The 20,969-nt window shown below is 40.8% G+C and overlaps 5 protein-coding genes across 15 annotated transcripts in view; 3 read left to right on the top strand and 2 right to left on the bottom strand.

The window, feature by feature from the left end:
• LOC135435988 (uncharacterized) lies at positions 1-5,280 on the top strand. Its single transcript, XM_064693309.1, has 7 exons — positions 1-1,075; positions 1,134-1,429; positions 1,486-1,666; positions 1,727-1,844; positions 2,415-2,944; positions 3,241-3,358; positions 3,415-5,280. Exons 1-7 carry the CDS (start codon positions 153-155, stop codon positions 3,679-3,681), a joined length of 2,433 nt encoding a protein of 810 aa, XP_064549379.1. The 5' UTR covers positions 1-152; the 3' UTR covers positions 3,682-5,280.
• The window catches only part of Syp (Syncrip), a 50,921-nt gene extending 45,289 nt beyond the window's left edge, over positions 1-5,632 (bottom strand). The window contains exon 1 of one of the 2 annotated variants that reach the window (XM_064693315.1): positions 5,277-5,632. In XM_064693315.1, the coding sequence (XP_064549385.1) occupies positions 5,277-5,289 (13 nt within the window). In that variant the 5' untranslated portion in view covers positions 5,290-5,632. The remainder of the gene's footprint in view (positions 1-5,276) is intronic. The other variant, XM_064693313.1, reaches the window with a different exon arrangement.
• Positions 5,548-20,969, bottom strand: part of LOC135435990 (solute carrier family 35 member F3) — a 23,833-nt gene continuing 8,411 nt past the window's right edge. For 2 of the 10 annotated variants that reach the window (XM_064693327.1, XM_064693326.1), the window contains exons 2-11: positions 15,041-15,536; positions 14,570-14,978; positions 14,327-14,505; positions 14,151-14,279; positions 13,892-14,081; positions 13,722-13,811; positions 12,598-12,727; positions 12,136-12,205; positions 10,484-10,513; positions 5,548-7,575 (exon numbers count right to left, since the gene is read on the bottom strand). In XM_064693327.1, the coding sequence (XP_064549397.1) occupies positions 7,087-7,575; positions 10,484-10,513; positions 12,136-12,205; positions 12,598-12,727; positions 13,722-13,811; positions 13,892-14,081; positions 14,151-14,279; positions 14,327-14,505; positions 14,570-14,978; positions 15,041-15,493 (2,169 nt within the window). In that variant the 5' untranslated portion in view covers positions 15,494-15,536 and the 3' untranslated portion in view covers positions 5,548-7,086. Of the gene's footprint in view, positions 7,576-8,387; positions 8,682-8,988; positions 9,215-10,483; positions 10,514-12,135; positions 12,206-12,597; positions 12,728-13,721; positions 13,812-13,891; positions 14,082-14,150; positions 14,280-14,326; positions 14,506-14,569; positions 14,979-15,040; positions 15,537-20,969 lie in introns of those variants that run through there. The other 8 variants (XM_064693332.1, XM_064693335.1, XM_064693328.1 and 5 more) reach the window with 8 other exon arrangements.
• LOC135436775 (phenoloxidase-activating factor 3-like) lies at positions 17,122-18,274 on the top strand. Its single transcript, XM_064694494.1, has 3 exons — positions 17,122-17,260; positions 17,322-17,438; positions 17,505-18,274. The coding sequence occupies exons 1-3, from the start codon at positions 17,182-17,184 to the stop codon at positions 18,179-18,181; spliced, it is 873 nt and encodes a 290-aa protein (XP_064550564.1). The 5' UTR covers positions 17,122-17,181; the 3' UTR covers positions 18,182-18,274.
• On the top strand, positions 18,850-19,852 carry LOC135436716 (CLIP domain-containing serine protease HP8). The gene is made up of 2 exons (XM_064694409.1): positions 18,850-19,046; positions 19,105-19,852. The coding sequence occupies exons 1-2, from the start codon at positions 18,875-18,877 to the stop codon at positions 19,794-19,796; spliced, it is 864 nt and encodes a 287-aa protein (XP_064550479.1). The 5' UTR covers positions 18,850-18,874; the 3' UTR covers positions 19,797-19,852.

Here is a 20,969-nt window from a genome sequence, read left to right on the forward strand (position 1 = left end):
AAGCATTAATTTGTATTACTAATCGCGTTGCGTGTGGCTGCATGCGCTGGAATCTCATTTTAAATATAGTTTGTTTTTAAGTTAAAAAGTGTATCAAATACTTTGATTCAGCTGCCCAGGTAGGCGGCAATCTCGACCACACACAAACAAACATGGTTTTGTTTCTGCCGTCAACGATTTTGGGGCGCAGCTACCTGCTTTTTGTGCTGGCGCTAGTCGTGGGCGTGTTCGCCCAGCACGAGTGGCAGGCGCGCGACCCCTTTGATGAGATCAAAATACAGTTTGACAAGGTAAATGCTGACAACTGTCCCATACAGCATCATGCGGATCTGTTTATGCCGCTGGATGCCGTCTCTCACAAGCCGGACATCAAAGAGGTGAATGTAAATCCCGTGTTTCCCAATCGCACGGCCTTGCTGCATCTGCAAAACATGGCGTTGAGTCGAAGCTTCTTTTGGAGCTACATACTGCAGTCGCGCTTCATACGTCCGGCCATCAATGATACCTATGATCCGGGCATGATGTACTATTTCCTTTCCACCGTGGCAGATGTTTCGGCCAACCCCAGCATTAACGCCTCGGCCATTTACTTTGCGCCCAATAGCTCGTACTCCTCGTCGTATCGTGGCTTCTTCAATAAGACCTTCCCACGATTTGGGCCGCGTACTTTCCGTCTGGATGACTTCAATGATCCCATACATTTGCAAAAGATTTCCACGTGGAACACTTTCGATGTGCAGGACTTGGGCGCTCATCATCCCGATACCATATCGAAAGATTACACACATGATTTTTATAAAATAAATGAATGGTATCGCGCCTGGCTGCCGGACAATGTCGATGGTCGGCATGACACAAAGATCACCTACCAAGTGGAGATTCGCTATGCGAACAATACAAATGAAACATTCACATTCCATGGTCCGCCTGGCTCCGAAGAGAATCCGGGACCGATAAAGTTTACACGCCCTTATTTCGACTGCGGACGATCTAACAAGTGGCTGGTGGCGGCCGTGGTGCCCATTGCAGACATTTATCCCAGGCACACTCAGTTCCGTCACATCGAGTATCCCAAGTGAGTGAAAATCAATTGTCTGCACCTTAGCCTAGCTAATCCTAGACTTATTTTTTAGATATACTGCTGTATCCGTACTGGAAATGGACTTTGAGCGCATAGACATCAATCAGTGTCCGCTGGGCGAGGGTAACAAGCCGCCGAATCATTTTGCAGGCACGGCACGATGTAAAGAGGAAACAACCGAATGCGAGCCATTACACGGCTGGGGCTTTAGACGTGGCGGCTATCAGTGTCGCTGCAAGCCGGGCTACCGACTGCCCAACACAGTACGGCGACCCTATCTTGGCGAGATTGTGGAACGCGCCTCGGCGGAACAGTATTACAATGAATACAATTGCCTCAAAATTGGCTGTAGGTTAATAAAATTAGAATCTGCACATTATTGTTCAATATATTGTCTCTTGCAGGGATACAAAAGCTGCCCATACAGTGGGAGAAGGCGCCCTATCACATACGCGAGAAGTACTTAGATTTGCATTCCGAGTATCGCAATTATACGACAGGCTCCAGAGCACTGCACACGGAGCATGTGAACGTTGATCAGGCGCTGAAGTATATTCACGGCGTCAACTTTCGCACATGCAAGAAGTGAGTGCTCGAAATCTGAAGTTATGTACGTTTAATTAATATGGCCTTTAATCCTGACAGCTTCCATCCACAAGATTTGATACTGCGCGGCGATGTTAGCTTTGGCGCCAAGGAGCAGTTCGAAAACGAAGCGAAGATGGCCGTGCGTCTGGCCAACTTTATTAGCGCCTTTTTACAGGTAAGCGCGTGCAACTAGTAAAGGGCTCAAACTGTTTCCCATCGCCTTCACGCTAAATGAAGAGCAATAATTGATAAACCCGACACCTATTAAGCGCCTTCGATGTCGCCTCTTGAAAACTTCTCAAGTGTAAATTATAATTTTCCACGCGTAATTCAACTTCCTCGAATTTCCTGCAATGCCAGTTTCAGTTTCAGTTATACATTGCCAGTTGGCAGTTGCCAGCCGCGGCGTGAATTAAATATTCAGTGTCAAACCATTACCAAATGCTAAATTCATTAGTTTGAGCGCAAAGGACACGAAAAACGGGTTCGCCACAAGGCGTCGTCTTCATTAAATGCCACAGCTTCAGACGCTGCAGCAGCAGTAGCAGCAGCAGCAACGAGAAGCACAAGCTCGCATAAACTGGACTCCTCTAACCCTCCCTCTAGCCTTGTATATTTCTTTATGCTCATATTTGCTCAAGTTGTTAGCATACAAATCCAAATGCTTGGGGACATTTTTGATTTCCAAAAAGAAAAAAGAAATAATATTAAGAACAGACTCTAGCTAAACATTTGTATTGCATAGATATCGGATCCCAATGAGGTATATTCGGGCAAACGTGTGGCGGACAAACCGCTGACCGAGGATCAAATGATTGGCGAGACCCTGGCCATTGTGCTTGGCGACAGTAAGGTCTGGTCGGCGTCAACGCTTTGGGAGCGCAATAAGTTCACCAATCGCACATACTTTGCACCCTATGCATACAAAACGGAGCTGAACACGCGCAAGTTCAAGGTGGAGGATCTGGCGCGTCTCAACAAAACGCACGAGCTCTACACCGAGAAGAAGTACTTCAAGTTCCTCAAACAGCGCTGGAACACGAACTTTGATGATCTAGAGACGTTCTACATGAAAATCAAGATACGTCACAATGAGACAGGTGAATACCAGCAAAAGTACGAGCACTACCCCAACTCGTATCGCGCCGCAAACATCAAGCACGGCTACTGGACTCAGCCGCAGTTCGATTGCGATGGTTATGTCAAGAAGTGGTTGGTGACCTATGCGGTGCCCTTCTTTGGGTGGGACAGCCTCAAAGTCAAACTGGAATTCAAGTAAGTAAACCATAAAAAGGGTAGGGCCTAATTTTCGTTTAGGTTTTGGACGGGCTGTTGGGCCGGTCCGCTGCGTGCCGCCGTCGCGGGCCTGCTCACCCCTTTTAGGGCTAGTCCCATACTCGTTCCCAATCCCATTGCCATTCACATGCAAATGTTTTGTTTGTAGTTTCTATGATTTGATTGTCTAATTTTCGAGTGTTGACATGGCCTAACTTATGACTTGTGGCTCTTCAGTCGCATTGTCATGCAAATGTGAGCAATTAAACTGACTAATTTGTTGACTCTTCTCGCAGGGGTGTGGTCGCTGTGTCCATGGACATGATGCAGCTGGACATTAATCAGTGCCCGGACTGGTACTACGAACCAAATGCCTTTAAGGGCACGCACAAGTGCGATGAAAAGACCTCATATGTAAGTATTCACTTTATCTAAGTTTAAACGCTTACCAATATTTTGAATTTTCACAGTGTGTGCCCATCATGGGACGTGGATATGAGACTGGCGGCTATAAATGTGAGTGCCTGCAGGGCTATGAGTATCCATTTGAGGATCTAATCACCTACTATGACGGCCAGTTGGTTGAGGCAGAGTATCAAAACATTGTTGCCGATAAGGAGACGCGTTACGATATGTTCAAGTGTCGCCTGGCGGGCGCATCGGGCTTGCAATCGGCGCTGGGTCTGGTCATCTCACTGATTGGCCTTACTTTAACGCTACTTTTTAGATTTAGTTAAACGTCCATAAGCCAAATATCTAACTTCAATTTCCGTCCACACGAAGCTCACATCAAACTCTTCATAAAAAGTAAAAACAAAAAAGAAACGTAAAGAAAACTGACAAAGCAACAGCAACTCAAAGACACAAAATTGACACCCAAAACAAAACGCGCTGTTGCCGAAAAAAAAAATCACAGAAAACCCAACCAAGTTGTCCGTTCCGAATTCTATATATATTTTTATATATATGTACTCTTATATATTTTATATTCTCTAGATGCGCCTTTGAACATTGTCATCATTTATCTGCAAGGCGATTAAGTTGTAGACATAATCTATTACAATGAATCTGGTTATTTGTCATTTCTATCAAAAGCGGCAGCAGCACCAGAAAAGCGCAAACAGCCGCGCCTACTGCGCTCAGATTACGGAAGCGTCGTCTCTACTGATGCTGTTGTTGCTGCTGCTGCTGCTGCTGATGGTGCGACTGCGGCCCTTGCTAATGTCCGTGAAGCTGCACAGCTGTGTGCGTGTGTGCTTGCTCAGAGTTTGCAAACCTGTTAACATCAAAACCCAGTTAGGCCCCGTACCTACACCCATCCTCTAGAGCCAGGCTGAGGGTTGTTTGTGCCGCACGCACACCTTTCCTGCCTGGCCAGCGGCTGGGCATGGCAAAAAAAAAAAAAAAGTAGAAGCAAAAAATAACCGAACGCCTGCCGTCGTGTTTTTCTTATATTAAATCGTCGACATTGCGGCGTCCGATGGTCCATTGGCCGTTTTTTTTGTTGCCTGAATTAAATATGCCAGCGTTTCCTTTTTTTGCGCCTTGATTATCATATGCGCTTGAATTTTTATTATCTATACCCTGAGAACTTTTTCTATGCGCCACAGGAACCAGTTTATCAGCCACTTGGTCTTGGACTTGGTCTCCTGCCAGGGCAACAAAAAAATAGCCAACTCTTCTTTTTTCATTAAAAAATGATAGGTAACTGGACTTGGACATGTACACAAAAAATATTTTCACACATTTTTCATAGTCATATCAGGGCAATAGCGCGCCGGTGGGCAGTGACGACCGCTGCGTTTTGGGCAACTCCTCCATTTCCATTTGTGCCGTTGCCGGCTGCAGGCAGGAGCCGGCGCCGCGGGTACACAATTCAAGTGGTATATTTATACATATATAAATATATGCATAAATAGATTAAAGTGTCTTAAGCAGTCTGGTCTGCTATTTAAAATACATTATCCATATATCAGTTTGTAGGACAGTACAAAAAAGAAACAATCGATAAAGTGTTAATTGTGCCTTAAAAACAATAATTCCATGCTCGAATATATATTTACGTATATGTAGACTAAATCGTAAGTCCGTCCAATCTCTTTTTCTATGTATTGTTAATATTAAGTGCCTTGACAGAATGAATATATATTCGAATTTTATGTATATCGACTTTTTTTATAGACCATATTGTATAGAGTTTTAAGTCAAAATACCATGCAGTGTTCGAAGCAGAAAACTTGTTTAGTTCGAAAAGAAACTTTTATAAATGCTTTGTACACAATACACAATTTATAGTAAAACTAACATTTATGATGATATTCTTTCCACTTACCAAACTTATTCATATTGACATCCACGTTAAGGCTGAGTTGTACAATCACGAACGAAACGCACACAATTCAAGTAAAATTTGCAAACTTTATGATTTATCGAGTGCAAAAGGACTTTCCGTTAAAGGTTATTATTTTTGAAACAAAACACAAACAAAACACAAGACCTTGGAAAACCAAATTAAATGTTGCCGCCCGTTGATCGCCGGGCGTCACGTTTCTCTTATATCGCGGTAGTTGTGTGCACGACTGAACTGAAACGATTTAGTTACGATCGGCCCAAGCTATCCGCGAAATATGAAGAATAAATCGTTAGTTCGAACTTTGATTTATTTTTGATCCTTTTAGAATTTTAACAAATTTTGGAAGGGTTTCAATTTGAATGAGAGATGTTTTTGTACTGAGGTTTCTTTATTGTATGTCCGCATGTGAGATTTTTTTACCAACTGACATTTAGCTCAAGGCAACCAAGAGAAATGAAAGAGAAGCAAACAATTTGCCATTTTTTTTTTTTGTAGTGGCTTTTGTTGTTGTTTATTATTTTGTGGCTTACAATTACAATTACAGTTTGCCGCTACATTGACAGCTGCCTCCTTTTTTGGGTGGGAGTAGCATTATGTAGTTGGCTATTAAACATCTTTAAAAACTATCACAAATCAATTATTGGATGTGGCTACATAATTCAATACAATTACAAAGTAGGCAGCTGCGAAATTGTATGCTTCAATTCGAGCTCCATGTCGCCATGCCGCCACGAACAAGGGAGCGAACGCTCCTCAGTCATTGAATGCTTGTGTGGATGCATCAGGATTCAATCATACAATCCCCAGCAACAACTAACACTAAAACAGATCGGTTTCGGTTATTCAATTTTTGGATCAATACACACAACACTTAGCTAAATAACAAACAACACACGAACATTTCAAAAACAATCACAATTAACATTAAAATCCGTTCCGGTTCTGTTACAAATAAAAACACACCTTAAATAAAAGAACCCACGAATCAAGTATATAAATAATCTTTGGATCTTCCATCTCTGGTTTTTAGTTGCTAAAATGAGCTTACAATTAAACGGATCATTTTTGTTCTATGTGTCTCTAAAATTGATGTGATGTCTGCGAACAATATCCCTTAGACTAGTATACCGAATTTTTGATTCAACAATAAGTTATAAATTTCGGATTTTAGTATCCCTTTCAAGGTGTGCCGTAGTGTGGGTATACTTAAAAAAGTTTAATTATATATTCTTTATTTTATAAATTTAGTTTATATATACTATATAATTGCTAAAAACAATTGGCTTCGATATATCATTCAATTCATTTTGTCTGTTTTTTTTTTTTTTTAATTACATTTAATTTCGTGTTTTTTTTTCTTGTTTCTCAACTAATATATTTTTTGTGTATATCAGTTAGTACATAGTAAATTTTCAGGGGCATATTTGAGCTCAGTTATATAAGGGGCTCCATCTCTCTCTTCTTGCTGGTTCTGGTTCTGTTTTGCATGGGTTCTGTGACTTTGGGAAAACTCTATTTCGTGTCGACTATGAGCTACGTACTTGTTGCGTATAATTAGTAAATATTTGAGCAAAATTCGAACTGCATGTGATTTCAATAAAAACTCTTACAACAACAACGATAATAATATGATAAACTTGTAACGATATAATATTGTGTGGTACGTACGCCTCAAAACATACTCTAAGCTGCCTGACTGTTGCTGCAAACGTGTGTTTACTGTACTTCTGTGCATGCATTCTATTGATATGCAGCAGCTAAGCTTCAGCTCAGGTTGGCCAACCCGCGGCTATTCTGTGGGCGCGTAATAAACCACCGTGGACTTGCGTCGGAAACCCAAATTGAAGAATGATGTCTCCGATTTCTTGCGATCATGCTCGTGCTCGTGCTCATTGCCAAAATAGGAAAAGAGGCGCCCGGTGCCGGTGGGTGGAGCGCGCATTCCGCCGCTACCACGTCGGCTGCCATGGACGCTGTGGCTGCTGCTCTGCCGATGGATCATGGTTAGCGAGGTATGCGAATGCTGTCGCTGCAGATTCTGCTGCTGCTGCTGCTGTTGGTGGTGGTGGTGGCGATGGTGGTGCTGCTGATGTACAAGCTGCTGGTGGTAGTGTGCGTTGGTGCTGCCATGCAGGAACCCAGCTGAAGTTGGCGATAGATCAGTCATCTCACACGGCCAGAGGGTGAACGAAGATGGGACCTTATGTATCCCGTCCGATAGTCTATAATGGTGGGATGCTGACCTGTTGAAATACCGCTCCGAGGGCCGCGACCCCATCTATATATGTATATATTGTGTTTGTGGTTTTTTTTTTTTGTAGAGTGTGGAGCACAAAGAAGAGTTAAGATATTAGCAGATGGCATAGAAATAGTTTGTCTACATTTGCTTTAGTATTTTCTAGGCAATTCGTGTTCAATTCTAATGCGTTCTATGTACATATATGAATTCTGTTTTAAACATTTTTCATTTGATTTTAGCTTTTAATATGTATAAATAGTCGTATATACAAGGCGGATCAACTGCTGTTATATACTTTAGAGAGTTGGCTTACTTTAGGGCAGGTTACTTTTACAGGATATCTGATAGTTGATCAGCAATGCATTTACATAGTCTAACTAGTTGACACTATGATTTTAGGCGTCTAAAATTTGTTTGCTAGCATGCTTCTTTTTTTTTGATTTAAATATATTTTTACTGATTTTTTACTGATGTTTCTTAAGTATTGTCACATTTAATATTTTATATATTTACATAAGTGTTAGTGTCTGTGTTCGTGTCTGTAAGTGTGTGCGTGTCATTAAAGGGCAATTGTAGGTTCAAGCGGAGGCTTTACGTAGGTGCCACACATATATATATTTATATATATAGAGATCCAGTAAGCTGTGCCGTTCTATTTGTAATTGAAAACATTTAAATACATTTACTATAATGTAAGCAAAGTGCAACTATTTACAATGATATAGCAAAAATTTAAAAAATTAAAATATTTGAATATAATATAGTTAGTTAGTTCAATAACAGTACGAGGGTAGCTAGTGAAATTTCTATTTAAGCTAATGTTCGAAAAAAAATTCTTAAAAGCGCTCACCGTTTCGTTTGTTTCGCAATTTCAAGTATTATTGTACTTTTTACTAATTAATTGGTAAAAAAAATTGTTTTAGTTTTTTTGTTCACGACATTTACGAGATTTATAAAGAGCATTTGTGGGCCGTGGGGCTGAACAAAAACTTGCCTAAAGCCACACACGTTCTCTACAAAAAATGTTGCTTTATTTTGGAATCGGGTTATTTTGCATGCGCTTGGCTCAAACAACATATGAGTTCGTGTTGACGGCATAATATTTTCGTTTATGTTTATAATGGGACGCATAAATATGCTGCGATCTGTGAATTAAACAACAACAAAAAAAACGTAATACAAGGAGAACAAGAGAAATAGAAAGAGAGAGAGAGAGAGAGAGAGAGAGAGAGAGAAAGAGAACAACACATAATTTAAAGAGGACTTTAAGCAGAACAAAGAAAAAATAGTTGGCAATCAAATGCATCCGAAAACTCCGCTTGGACTCAACTAACTCTAAAAGGTGGCAACTGTACCTTACGAGTAACTCATCAATTTTACAGCAATAGCAAACCATACATGTACATGTTGAGGTACTTACCCCAAATTCCATTGGACTTTCTGATCTTTCGTGTTTCTTTACTTTTTTTTTTGTTTGGAAAATCATTTACAAAATATATGTGTATTTCTTGTTGTCTGTTTTTTTTTTGTACAGAATATCTGTGATTTCTTATTGTTTTTTGGTTTTTCCAACTTTTAGCTTATGTGGTGCGAGAAGGAACGCGTGATGTGCCGTTGCGCATATCTCGTGGACGGTCCGGTGACTGCAGCATCTCGTTTACAAAGCGCTGGCCTACCGCTACGTGGTATTTATTGTGGTATATTTGGTATATTTGCAGTATTTTTTAAATTGTTCGAATTTTGCAATGAGAATTGAGTGTTGTATTTGTTGTACAATTAGTGTAGATAATTTAGCCAGGTTGATACGTGTGATGTGAGTTCGTGTTGAGTGTCGAAATAGTTAGAGAGAGAGAGAGGGAGAGAGAGAGAGAGAGAGACAGAGAGAGCGTTTCAAGAGGGGGAGACAGTCGTATAGATAGACGGGTAGGCAGATCGTGGCAGAGGTGAAGAATAGTCGAGAAAAAAAAAACAAGAAGAAAAGAAGCAATTGTACAGATTAGCGGTGTTTACTATATTATAGAAATTAGAAACGTATTTACTACTAGAGAGAGCTGCTAGTTTTAAAATTTTGCTCGTATTCAAAGTAAGTAAATGCGAAATTGTGTGATTCAATTTGATTAGAACAAAAAAATGAATTGATTTCTTTCGTGTTGCTTATTAAAAAAATTAACCAAAACACTTTGCTTTATTATCCTTGGCTTGAGAAACTCATCTTCCATTCGAAAAATATATAGATCAGGTGAATTAACTTTTTTGTGCAGTGTCAGATCTTTATGAGAACGACGAGTGCTTTTTTAAAAATATACAAGACTTTAGTTGTTATAGAGCACTTTTATTAAAGAGGACAAAATATCCTCGAGAGAACTTACCTTAATGTTTTTTTTTTTTAATGTTTAAGTAAATAATTAGCACTTTTACTAAATGGTACCTAAGCTACTAAAGATTGACTCAAAACTACTCAAACTGTGTATCTTATTAAGAAAAAACAAGAGACAAATCAAAAATGAATTATAATCGAAAGTTAACTTCATTTGCAGCTTATGGAGAACAAAATCAAATAAAACAATCCGATGCAAGAAATGAAATAGGAATAAAAATCAACTGCAAACCCTCTTTAAAGCGATCGGTTAGAAATATTTCAGGAATACTTATCATGTCATATTATATAGTAGTTTTTAGGTAATGCCCTTATAAAAAAATGAAACCCTCACAGCTCAAACTTACGAGTCGAGCTTTGAAAAAAGCGGAAATGAACTTAAACCAATATTTAACTGTTGAGTATTTATCTTTGTTAAAGATTCGGGAATTTGAGTACGCTTTACCCATACAGCGTATAATAACAGAAAAGAAAAGTTACTTTCAGCTTTGAGCACCGTTTTTATGCTTAAATTAAAAATATATATATCTTTTTTTTGCCATCGGCATTGCGCGAACTCTCGAAACTCACCTCGCATTGTGACCCAGCATTATGATGCTTCTGTAAATACAATTGAGAAATGTCGACACCATTTTTTATTTAAGAAATAAGTAGAGTATATAGCAATAGTGTAGAGTTTAGTAGATAGAAGTCTTTTAAGTTTAGAGACAGAACACACAGGAGAGAAAATCAAAGAGAAACTGAAACAGAAAGTCAATAGTTATTGAAAAGTAACGAAAGTGGCCAATGGGAAATGTTATAGATAACTAATAAATACGATTGTAAAAACATGCCAATAATCAACAATTTATGTGGATTTTTATTTCAATCTTTTATTTATAAGGGATTTTTGTATTTATTGCTGTGCTCCCGTAACCATACCATACGCACACATATACACTATTGGTCGCATTCTTAATTGCTTTTCACAGGTGGAATTCTTGAAAATGTTAATTTAACAAATAACCTTAAACTATAAGGAACTGAACATTGGGGGACTCTGAGTCAGTCATGCTACGATATCTGGATTTCTATTTTAAATTGCGCCCTGTTTACATAGTGCACACAGTTGAAGATATTGAAAGAAATAAAATGAACAACAAAATATTAAAAAGAGCATCAAATTGTATTCAAGTATTTACAGCTTTATGTCTTTTAACAAACATTTCTAGCCATGTGGTTTGTACGAAACGAAATGAAAATTAACGAAAAAATTGAAAATTAGAACTTGTGACATAAGCAGCGTGTACTATCAACTGATCGCACAACAAGCAGCCAAAAACAAGGAACCAGGCTGAAAGAACAATAGCATCCATTTCTTCAAATGCTTTTGGGGGTCTAAACAGGTCTATATAAATCAAATTTCGCAACACTAGCGAAAGTCAAGCTACGCAGTTGATTGAGTGTGTGTGTGTGTGTGTGTGTGTGTGTGTAAGAACTACAATAATCGAACCTCAGCATGGTTAATATTGGCAACAACATCCATTTACAAAGATATTTTATACAAAGGTGGTCAGAAAAAGTAAGTTGGGTTCATATATATGTACGTATATGTATAGGTAGTATGTAGACTGGCAGTATTTGCTATAGAAATCTCTGAACTGCCGTCAGATAACGAAATGATTAAAAGTGTTAACAACAATTAAACAATATCTTTAAAAAACACATTAAAAAAAACAACAAGAAGTTTTCATTGGCCAACTGCACAACGGCCTGAAGTAGTGTTGTTAAACGGTATATATATATAAAGGTATTTATAGTTGTAGTGTTGTGTAACCAGGCATATATGTATATTGTTGGAGTGTTGTACACAGATATAACTAAATTGAATTATTTCATTTATAATAGGTATATATATGTATGTATATCTTTTTAAAGGGTGAGCACAAACTTTGGAAGCCAGGGTGTTGTATTTTCATATAGTATATTTTTGTGTGTGGTTTACTATAAGATTCGAGTATATATATTATACTTGTTCAGTCAGTAAAAAATCTGTCAAGTTTCTGGTACATATATCGTGTGGCACTCAAGCTCAAGATCTCTTAAAACGTTTCGGTATTTACTATCTTATGATGCCAACGTTTATGCAACTATGTTAATGTAATATAGTATTGTTGATATAATGGTAATATTTTATTTGGTTTTTGGGAAGTTTTTGGGTTTTGCTTGTGTATTTGGCCTACCGAATGAGCATAGCGAATTTCGGCTAATTCACAACAACATTGGTAACGGAGAATGGCACGAACGCTCTTTCTGCAAGATGTTTGTATATATATAAAATTAAATATATATTTTTATGTTATGCATACAAGTATATTAGAGACAAATCAATAAGTTTAATGTTTTTTTAAGTTTAATGTTTATTTTATTAATTTGATATGAACTTTACTTAGCAAATCAACAAATGAAAAATACACGAAAATACGTTTTTCTTATACTGAAAAATAGTTGCATGAAACAAAGATATAAATGAAAAAAAAATACAAAAAAAAATTCAAATAAAATGAAACGAAAATCGTGAATTATTGAAAAAACACGCACGAGTTGTAATCGCTAAGAAAATTAGCATTATAATTGCATAATAAATGTTTAGCATTATAATATTACAAAAATAAAACAATAATGGCAAACAGGTCTGTACTCACCGCAGCAGACGCGTTATGTAGTCGGGCCAGTTCTCGGGAAACATGACGAGGAAAAAGCCAATCGCAATCAGAATAACGCCAGCCAGTTTCATGCCCGCAAATGTCGCACTGTACAGTATGACATCGAGTGCTAATATATGAATATGTATGTAAAAAATATATAAAAATATTAGATTTCACTTGACGTGGTTTTTTCATTTTTATATATCTGTGAAGAGTGCCATTAAAAAGAAATTACAGGCAGGTATTCCCGACATACACGTCGTTTTTCCACCCATTTCCCAACCTTGGAAATTTTATCTTGAATTCCACGCTTGAAGTCGATGGGATGCAAACGAAAAGTTAGAATCAAATCATTCCGCCTATATTACTCGCATAGAATATATATAAAAGGGTATTAATATACGAATTGTCATCTAGATTAAACTTTCGCTCCCATAGCCTTTGACCCACATTTTCCAAAAAGGATGAGTGTTTTTTTTGTCCAAAAAGTGTGAAATTAATTTTGAGTGATAATAATGAGTATGAGCCCGAAGCTTCATCCACCAAATCTTTGATCTCTTTTTTCAACAAGATTGAGAGATTATCAAAAGAGTATGGAGTACATAGTAAAAAATCTATGAAAATGAAATGAAGGCCGACTTCCTTCCTCCCTCCTTTCCAACTTTCGTTTATCAGCCAGTCAGTCAAAAAGTTTATTATATATGTTATACTTGTAAAGATAGCACAGACTATGCATTAGATTGATGTAAGTATGATATTCGCAAGGCATTCTTCTGTGAATGTCCAGCTAGCATTATTATATAGCCTGGCAATGGCAATGCTGAGAGCTATTCCCATGAACGGAATCATCGAATTTACGGGTTAAGCTCGAATTCTACTAGTGTAGCGATTCGTAACTACTTCGAGCTAAACGAAATAATTATACTCTTTTGACCCATTACGGCAAATATGTATGTGCATGCATACAGTTTAGATTGCAATTTAAAATAATATATGGTCACGAAATCCTTCAAGCGAATTGCCCTGTTCCCTTGTTGGGCCCTTGTTGCTATTGCTCATTTATTTGTTGACCCCAAACCAAAACGGAGCTGAGCAGCAGATTTGAAAGGTTGTGAACGTACCTCCAGAAACGGGCACTGCGGTTATCAAACCCAATGTCACAAACATGTTGTAGGTAACGGCGGCGCTGAACTGCATGAGTACGTGGAAAACTGCAATCAAAATTAATTACAACAATAAATTAAAAAAAAAAGGAAGTAAATAAATGTTTGTGTGCAGCTGCTTGGCTTACCCAGGAGCAGGACGCTTGCGACAAGCAGTATATTCCATGGTATGCTTTCCGATGCCAGATTCTCGGCGCCTGTTAGGTACAGCGCCAGCACAACGGGCCACAGCAATAAAGCATTGAGCAGGCCCAGTGCGGTGAATGTGAATGCGATTTGGGCCACCGGCGGATCGCCCATCACCTTGCGGAACATAACCTAGAAAATGGAGCACCTGACGACTTGAGCACGACATGCCCGGCACACGAAAGGGCCTGACAGGCTTACCCTAAACACGGCATAGCCGGCAGCAGCTAACGTGGCGAGGACGACGCCGCCCAATGTGCGACTCTCCGTAATGCCGTCCATATAGGCAAGCAGCGCAATGCCCGTGTCGCACAGTATAACGGCCACAATCTAAGGTAGGTATTGTTATTTTTGCTAGTGAGCCGTGGCAAACTTACCCTGACGCCAACGAACTGCTCGTGCAGTATGACCCAAGAGAGCAAATAGACGCAGGCGACATTTGTGGCGAACAGTGCCAGTGCATCCGTGGCGAAGAGCACGTGCAGCGACAGCGTGTACAGATATGTGGTGACCAGCCACAGGATACAGAAGGACAGGCAGCGATTGAGGAAACGACCTGTAAAATGCATATAGCATATTGCATTTCGAATGCGATTGACCCACTTTATTATGCCACTCACCAATGGTGAAGCCGCGCTCGCGAAATCCTCGCAGCACTTCGGCGAGTATCTCGCTCAGCTTGTCGCACTTGCGGGCCGAGATGAGGCCCAGTATATAGATGGGAAAGAAGAGTAGCGAAAAGTTGGTAAAGAACCAGGCCGCAAAGAACGGCGCATTAAAGTAGATGGGCTGGCGCGGTGGTATGTTGAACATCTCGGTGGCGTCCTCGACATGATGCAGCGACGAGTCGCTTATGGCCAGTATATCCTCCAGTTCGCTGCTGAGCTCGGCGCGGCTCGACGACGTATCCAGATCGTCTTCTAGCTCGTCTTCATAGGGTGCCCGATACAGATACATGTACTTGATGCAGTGCGTCGCTCCTACCCATGAGGCAGTCACTAGAATGGTAACGCACACGCCAAAGTACATCTGCAGGACACGTTGTTGCCTCAGTAATACTCCTATTATATAGTATATATGCAGACACTCACCTTCTTGGCCAGCTCGGAGCAGCAGGACTCTTTGCAGGCCTTGAGCTTGCGAAAACGCACCTCCGCATCCGCATCGCCTGTCACTCCATTTGGCTGCTGATCTATGCCCAATTGTCCAGTCTGTGTTTCGCCGGAGTCGCCGCCAAAATGATGCTGTGACCCGTGCGTGCCAGTGGGCGTGTCCGCCTGTATGGTAATGACCTCATTGGGATCCTGTTGGCTCGATGTTATTGAATCTTGGTGGGTTATTTGCGGATTGCTCGAGTTGAGCACATTGCTGAAGCCACAGCCAGCGACGGCGCTTATGCTACTGCTGCTGGCACCGCCTACCACGCCGCCGCTATTATTGTTATTGTACAGTCCATTCGACGGGGAGTCGCCGGTGACCACCACGGAGGGTGTGCGCACGCGTTTCGGATTAAATATGGCTGGAATTTCGCCGTCGCGCGTCATTCTATCATTGCTAAGCGCCGCTGACTTTCATAGTGTCCCGTTCCTATCGATCAAAATGAGTCATAAATATTATTATAATGTTAGATGTTATTTTGTTTTTAGTTAAATAGGCCTTGTCCTACTCTTATAATAAGTGAAAGTAGGAATACCTCAATAAAACCGTTCTTATACTAACTTTAAGTTCAGCTTTACTGGACGTAAATATAACTATTAAATTTCTAATTTATCCTAGCTGTGGAGGGATATTCAAAAGGAACTCGTAGATGCTCTGGCAGTGTTTTTCGCAAAACTCCAAATGGCCGCCTGGGCGAATGACTCGCCATTAGTCACTCACGTGTCCGTACCGATTAGCTGGGTTGCCACATTCAAGGCGAACGGGTGCGGGCACCGCGTCTCCAGCTGCTTGATGGCCATCTTGCAGGCAATGTTAAAGGCTTGTTACAAGCAAAGGGCAAGCCCGCACCCAATCACGCAACGTCAAGCACAAGTAATTTGCATACGCGTTTCGGCCAGCTGCTGGTTGGCCAAAAACTCAAGGCAAGCAGCCAGGTTTCATTGCTAAATGGCCAACTGACCGCCTGCTGCAGCAAGGATAACATTGCTTTCGATTGCACAATGGCTATATGTGTCTTGTGTATGTGTGGTGGATGTGTCTGTGTGTGTATTAGTGTGTGCGGGTGCCTCATGACAATGAGAATTATGAATGCCTCAACGTGCAGGTCAAGTTGAGCCAAAGTCAACGTCGTCTGTGTGGACAATAAACATTCACATTTTTGCCGCCTGCCACAGCAAGTGGGGCAATTTGTTTAGCTTTTACGGCTGCATTAAATATGGCTGCCCTCGCCTGAAGGCCACATCAAAGTTCTTGCGCCCTTCAAGTTATCTATTATGCGTCCCACTGGGAGGCCTGCTGCTTGTCTGCGATAATGACATTCTAATTGAAACATTAAATATTTATACCAGAGACAATGGGCAATGGACAAATAAATAAGTTTATGGCCAGCCATCGATGACTGAATAGATTTGCAATTACCTACAAACGGTCAGTACTCAATTTTAATTTATTGAGTAAATAGCTATCGGACGTATCTTGATATAGTCATTAAATCATTCTTTAAAATACAGACGTATGCATCATTTCAATTTATCTGATGGCGCAGATTCTTCTGGATCTCTTTAAATCCCTTCTCAGGGATTAATTAATTATTAATTAATTGATTAATTAATTCATTTTCGATCTCTGAAAAAAATATCACATTATCTATTTATGAAAATTTGATAAGTATCATTAACCAGCGTATCTCGTATATGACAACAGTTAGAGTCACCTTTGCAAAACTTCACTTCCCATCCAAGACCAGGATAACTGCATAAAAATTGGTTTGTTTTTGTGTACATGTAAAGTTAAATAGGTTAGAATAGGTTGCTAAAAGGGATACCCGTGAAAAGCTGTTTTATTAAAATGCTTTTAATGCGATATAAAACTTATACTTGCAGCACAACGTTAGGTACTTAAATCATGAAGAGACCAGATATCTCTCCCAATTAAGGGCATTAAGTGAGAAAATGTTTAAGCTGACTTAATTCTCCGACCATGTAGTTCTCATAGAAATTGAGCGATTGTAATTTGATAAGCTGATTACTCTAAGCCGCTTTCAGTTTGCTTTGAGCTCTCAGGTAGACGAGAAATGGATGCGGCTAAGCATGTTGGAAATATGAAAATTATGGGAAAACTCGTTGTGGTGCTAGTTGGCACTTTGCTGAGCGGTGACTGGCAGCTGTTATTTAAGTTTATAATATGCAATATGCTAATGTTTTGCATTTTTAGCCACTGCAAGCGCGGAGTTGGACTGCGGCAACCTCGAGGAGCGATTGCTCTTCAGCAAAGACAAGTCAACGCAGCCCGCCGAGTACCCCTGGATGGGAGTACTCTTCCGACGCAAAGGTGAGCTGGTTAGCGGGTAAACCGTAGAGCACAACCTTTGATGGAGACTATTTCGATCGTGTATAGGTCAGTCATTTGAGAACGCCGGCTGCAATGTGGTCATCGTGGGTGAATCGCATGTCCTGACGACAGCATCGTGTGTGCGCGACCATTATGACCAGCCGGAGATGCTTGCCGTGCGGCTGGGCATTTGGAATGAGAGGGATCAGCCCGACGGGAAGTTAGCCTGCAATGAGAGGGGCTTCTGTGTGCCTGGGCCCGTGCAGCAACCGGTTGCGGCGATTACGATGCATCCACAGGCGGATAAGGTTACGGGCGACATTGATTTGGCCATTTTGCGGCTATCGGAGCGGATCAAAATGACTGCCCACGTGCAACCGCTGTGCCTGCAGCCAATTGCAGAGCCCGCCTCATGGATCAATCGGTATTTCCACTTCGGCGGCTTTGAAAATAGTAACTACCGCAAAGGCAAAGGTCTCGCAATGGTCATATCGAAGACTCGCTGTAGTCGGCTGAGTGGAAAATCGAGCCCATCGGAAAATCAGTTTTGCGCGTTTCCTGTGGAGCGCACAGTCTTCTATAGAGGCGCTGCTCTGATGGGCATGAACATTGAGAAAGATGTGCCGCGCAGCTTCTATTTGGTGGGCTTACTGGTAAAGGTTGTGAGTGAGGGAGGGCCGACAATTTTGTTTATCCAAGACATAAAACCCTGGCGCCGCTGGATTATGGAGAATACCCGCTGAGCGAGCGCATATTATATCGATAATCAATTTTATAATATATGTAAATCTATTTTATAATAATTTCCGGAAATATATTTTTCTTGCTTGACTAGACTTTGCTTGACGATTATTATGATTGGGTCTTTCCACTATATAACTATGCACAGTATATAACTGGAATTCTAATGAATGCAATTGTAAAACAAATGGGTCGCGAGTAAAGTTTTGCGATATTTTTATAGAATTAAACGAGCGGAATTGGTAGATCAATATTAGCTCATCAGTAGACCTTCATCATAAAGTAATTATCGGTAGATAAGTTGGTGAATTGATCTAGTCATTCAAGTAACTGAACAAGGAGGATCCGAGTTTGAATTTTAGACTTGAGCAATGTTGTTGGGATGCCCAAGCCAATGACCAGAGTGGAATGGACAGTTAAAAAATACTTGAGTTTTTAAACTTTGAAGAAGTTTTTCAAATTAGAAGTGCGTTCTCGAGATAAGAAATTTCAGACTGGGCTGTCCATTCACAACATTTATACTTGATTTAAATAAGAATTCTTGTTTTTCTCTGAGTGTACTTTTCAAGAATACAAGCTAAGCCAAACTTATTGAGTAACCCTCTTATTATTTTACAATATTGCAATGATTTTACTTGCGCTAATGTCATAGATATAAGATTTCCAGTTTAGTTAATTTCAAGTCGTGCTCCCAGATGCAGCTTGAGTTCGGTTTGATTTGTGTGCTTCTCGCCACCGGAGCTGTGCGATCAGTCAGCTTGGAAGATGCCAAATGCGGTTACATAAGCGAGGAGGAGCTGCTAAGGCAGAACAATTTTGCGGTGCCCACGGAGCATCAGTGGCTGGCACGCATTATGTATAAAAATGGTAAGATATCGAGCAGGGGACACAAAAGGCACTAATTGACCGCATATCCAACAACCAGGACACGAGACCAAGCTGCCGAATGATGGATGTCTCGGTGTGCTCATATCCCCGCGTAATGTTCTGGCGCCCGCCCACTGTTTCCTGCTGTACGATGGGCGTGCCAATGCCTACTCTGTGCAGCTGGGCGTATGGAACAAGACCTCCAAGCCGCTCGAGCCCGACTGCGCTGAGGATGGCTACTGCGTAATGCCTGCCCAGGAAATACCGCTAGAAGGGATCGCTGTACACCCCGAGTACGACCCAGTGACGCTGAAGCATAGTCTGGCGGTGCTCACACTCAAGCGGGATGCGAGTCGGACAACAAATGTGATGCCCGTCTGCATGCCGCCCTCGTCGTCGTTGCATGAGACTCTGGTGGGACAGCTGTTCGTTGTAGCCGGCCTGCCCACCAGTTCTGAGCTCAAGCACAAGACCTGGGTGCATACCATCAGCAGACCCTATTGCCAGGAAAAGCATGGCGCACTCGTTACCAACACCCACACCGTCTGCGGCTACCAGGATCGCATGAAGATGTATTACGTGGGTGCACCACTGGTGGGCATACAGGTGAGCTCGGATGAGCCGCAATACTTTTACCTGGTTGGCCTGCTGCTCGACTCCAAAAAGGTGGACGATAAAGAGCTCATCGTAGCCAGCTATTTGGATGTGCGTCCCTATATTGGATTTATTAATCGCAATGCCGAATTTTAATTCTGAATTGTAATAAGCTAAGCCATGCAGAAAATAAAACAGGCAACAGTTGACAACTGGTCGGGCGTGTTAATTATTCAGTTACCACACTCTGCCTGGCCGTCCCAACCTAGAATTTATTTGGCTTCAAGCTCATGCAATATGCAAATTGTTTATATACTATTAATAGCTAATGTGAGAAATATGGAGATTGCAGCCGAAGTTTTTCGTTTTCCTTTGTGGGTTTTCCGAAAACTGAAACGCTAACTATGACGGCCACTTTGACAGTAGATGGCAGACAAGTGACAGGCGACAGCGCCAGCAGAAATGTTGTCATTTTGGGGGTAAACGGGAAGCGGAAATACTATGAACAATGGCTGAAACACGTTGGCCGTTGGCCACCTGCCAAAGCATGCAAAATTTGTTTTCACGTTAGATTTTAATGGCTATAAGACCAGGTGATAATTAAAGCCGAGCAGCAAATGCCTGGCGCATCAATGAACCTTCTCGGGCATTTGTATAGAAACCACTTATATCATATTGTATGCTAAGCCTGAAATTAGCAATGTCCACGTGACGTATGGCTTAACGTGCTTGTGCCTTGGAATTGTGTGCTTTTAATGCGTGTCCGGGCCGGACATAAATATTATTCTAGATTTGGGGCATGTAAAAATTGTATAAAAGAGTGAAATAATTCCTTTAAAAGGGCCTTAGCAGGAGAAAGAGGTTATGATATATTTTTTGTTATACCCTGTGCTCGTCGAAATCGAGTTAAAAAAAATGTATGGTTCGTTCGTGCCCGTTCACAGGCTTGTAAGACCGCGTCTCTCTCGGAAACTACAAATGCGAGGAACTTGACATTTAAAAAAAAAAAACGAGCGTGTCCTTTTATGTCGATATCTCGTCCCATTTCAAGTGTATCGATAAGAATCGACTTCGAGTCTTGGGATTTCGAGCATAAATCAGAATCAATAAGATAGATACATACATCGAAACTTGTGCTTAGACACTCTACAGTAAACACAGATTAGGATCATTTAAAAAAAAAACATTGAAAAGCAGCGCTGTATAAATGCATCTTTAAGTACCTGTATAAGAAGATATTCATATTGGGCTATAGTTTATGATTTGAAGATTTCAAAGCGTGGTGTCTTAAGCCAAAATATTAGGTTGACTGAGGGGTACAGGGGATTT

This window comes from Drosophila montana, unplaced genomic scaffold, assembly GCF_035044405.1.
Source record: "Drosophila montana isolate Dmon_TW-CO22-7 unplaced genomic scaffold, ASM3504440v1 contig_3733_1, whole genome shotgun sequence".
Lineage (NCBI taxonomy): Eukaryota > Metazoa > Arthropoda > Insecta > Diptera > Drosophilidae > Drosophila > Drosophila montana.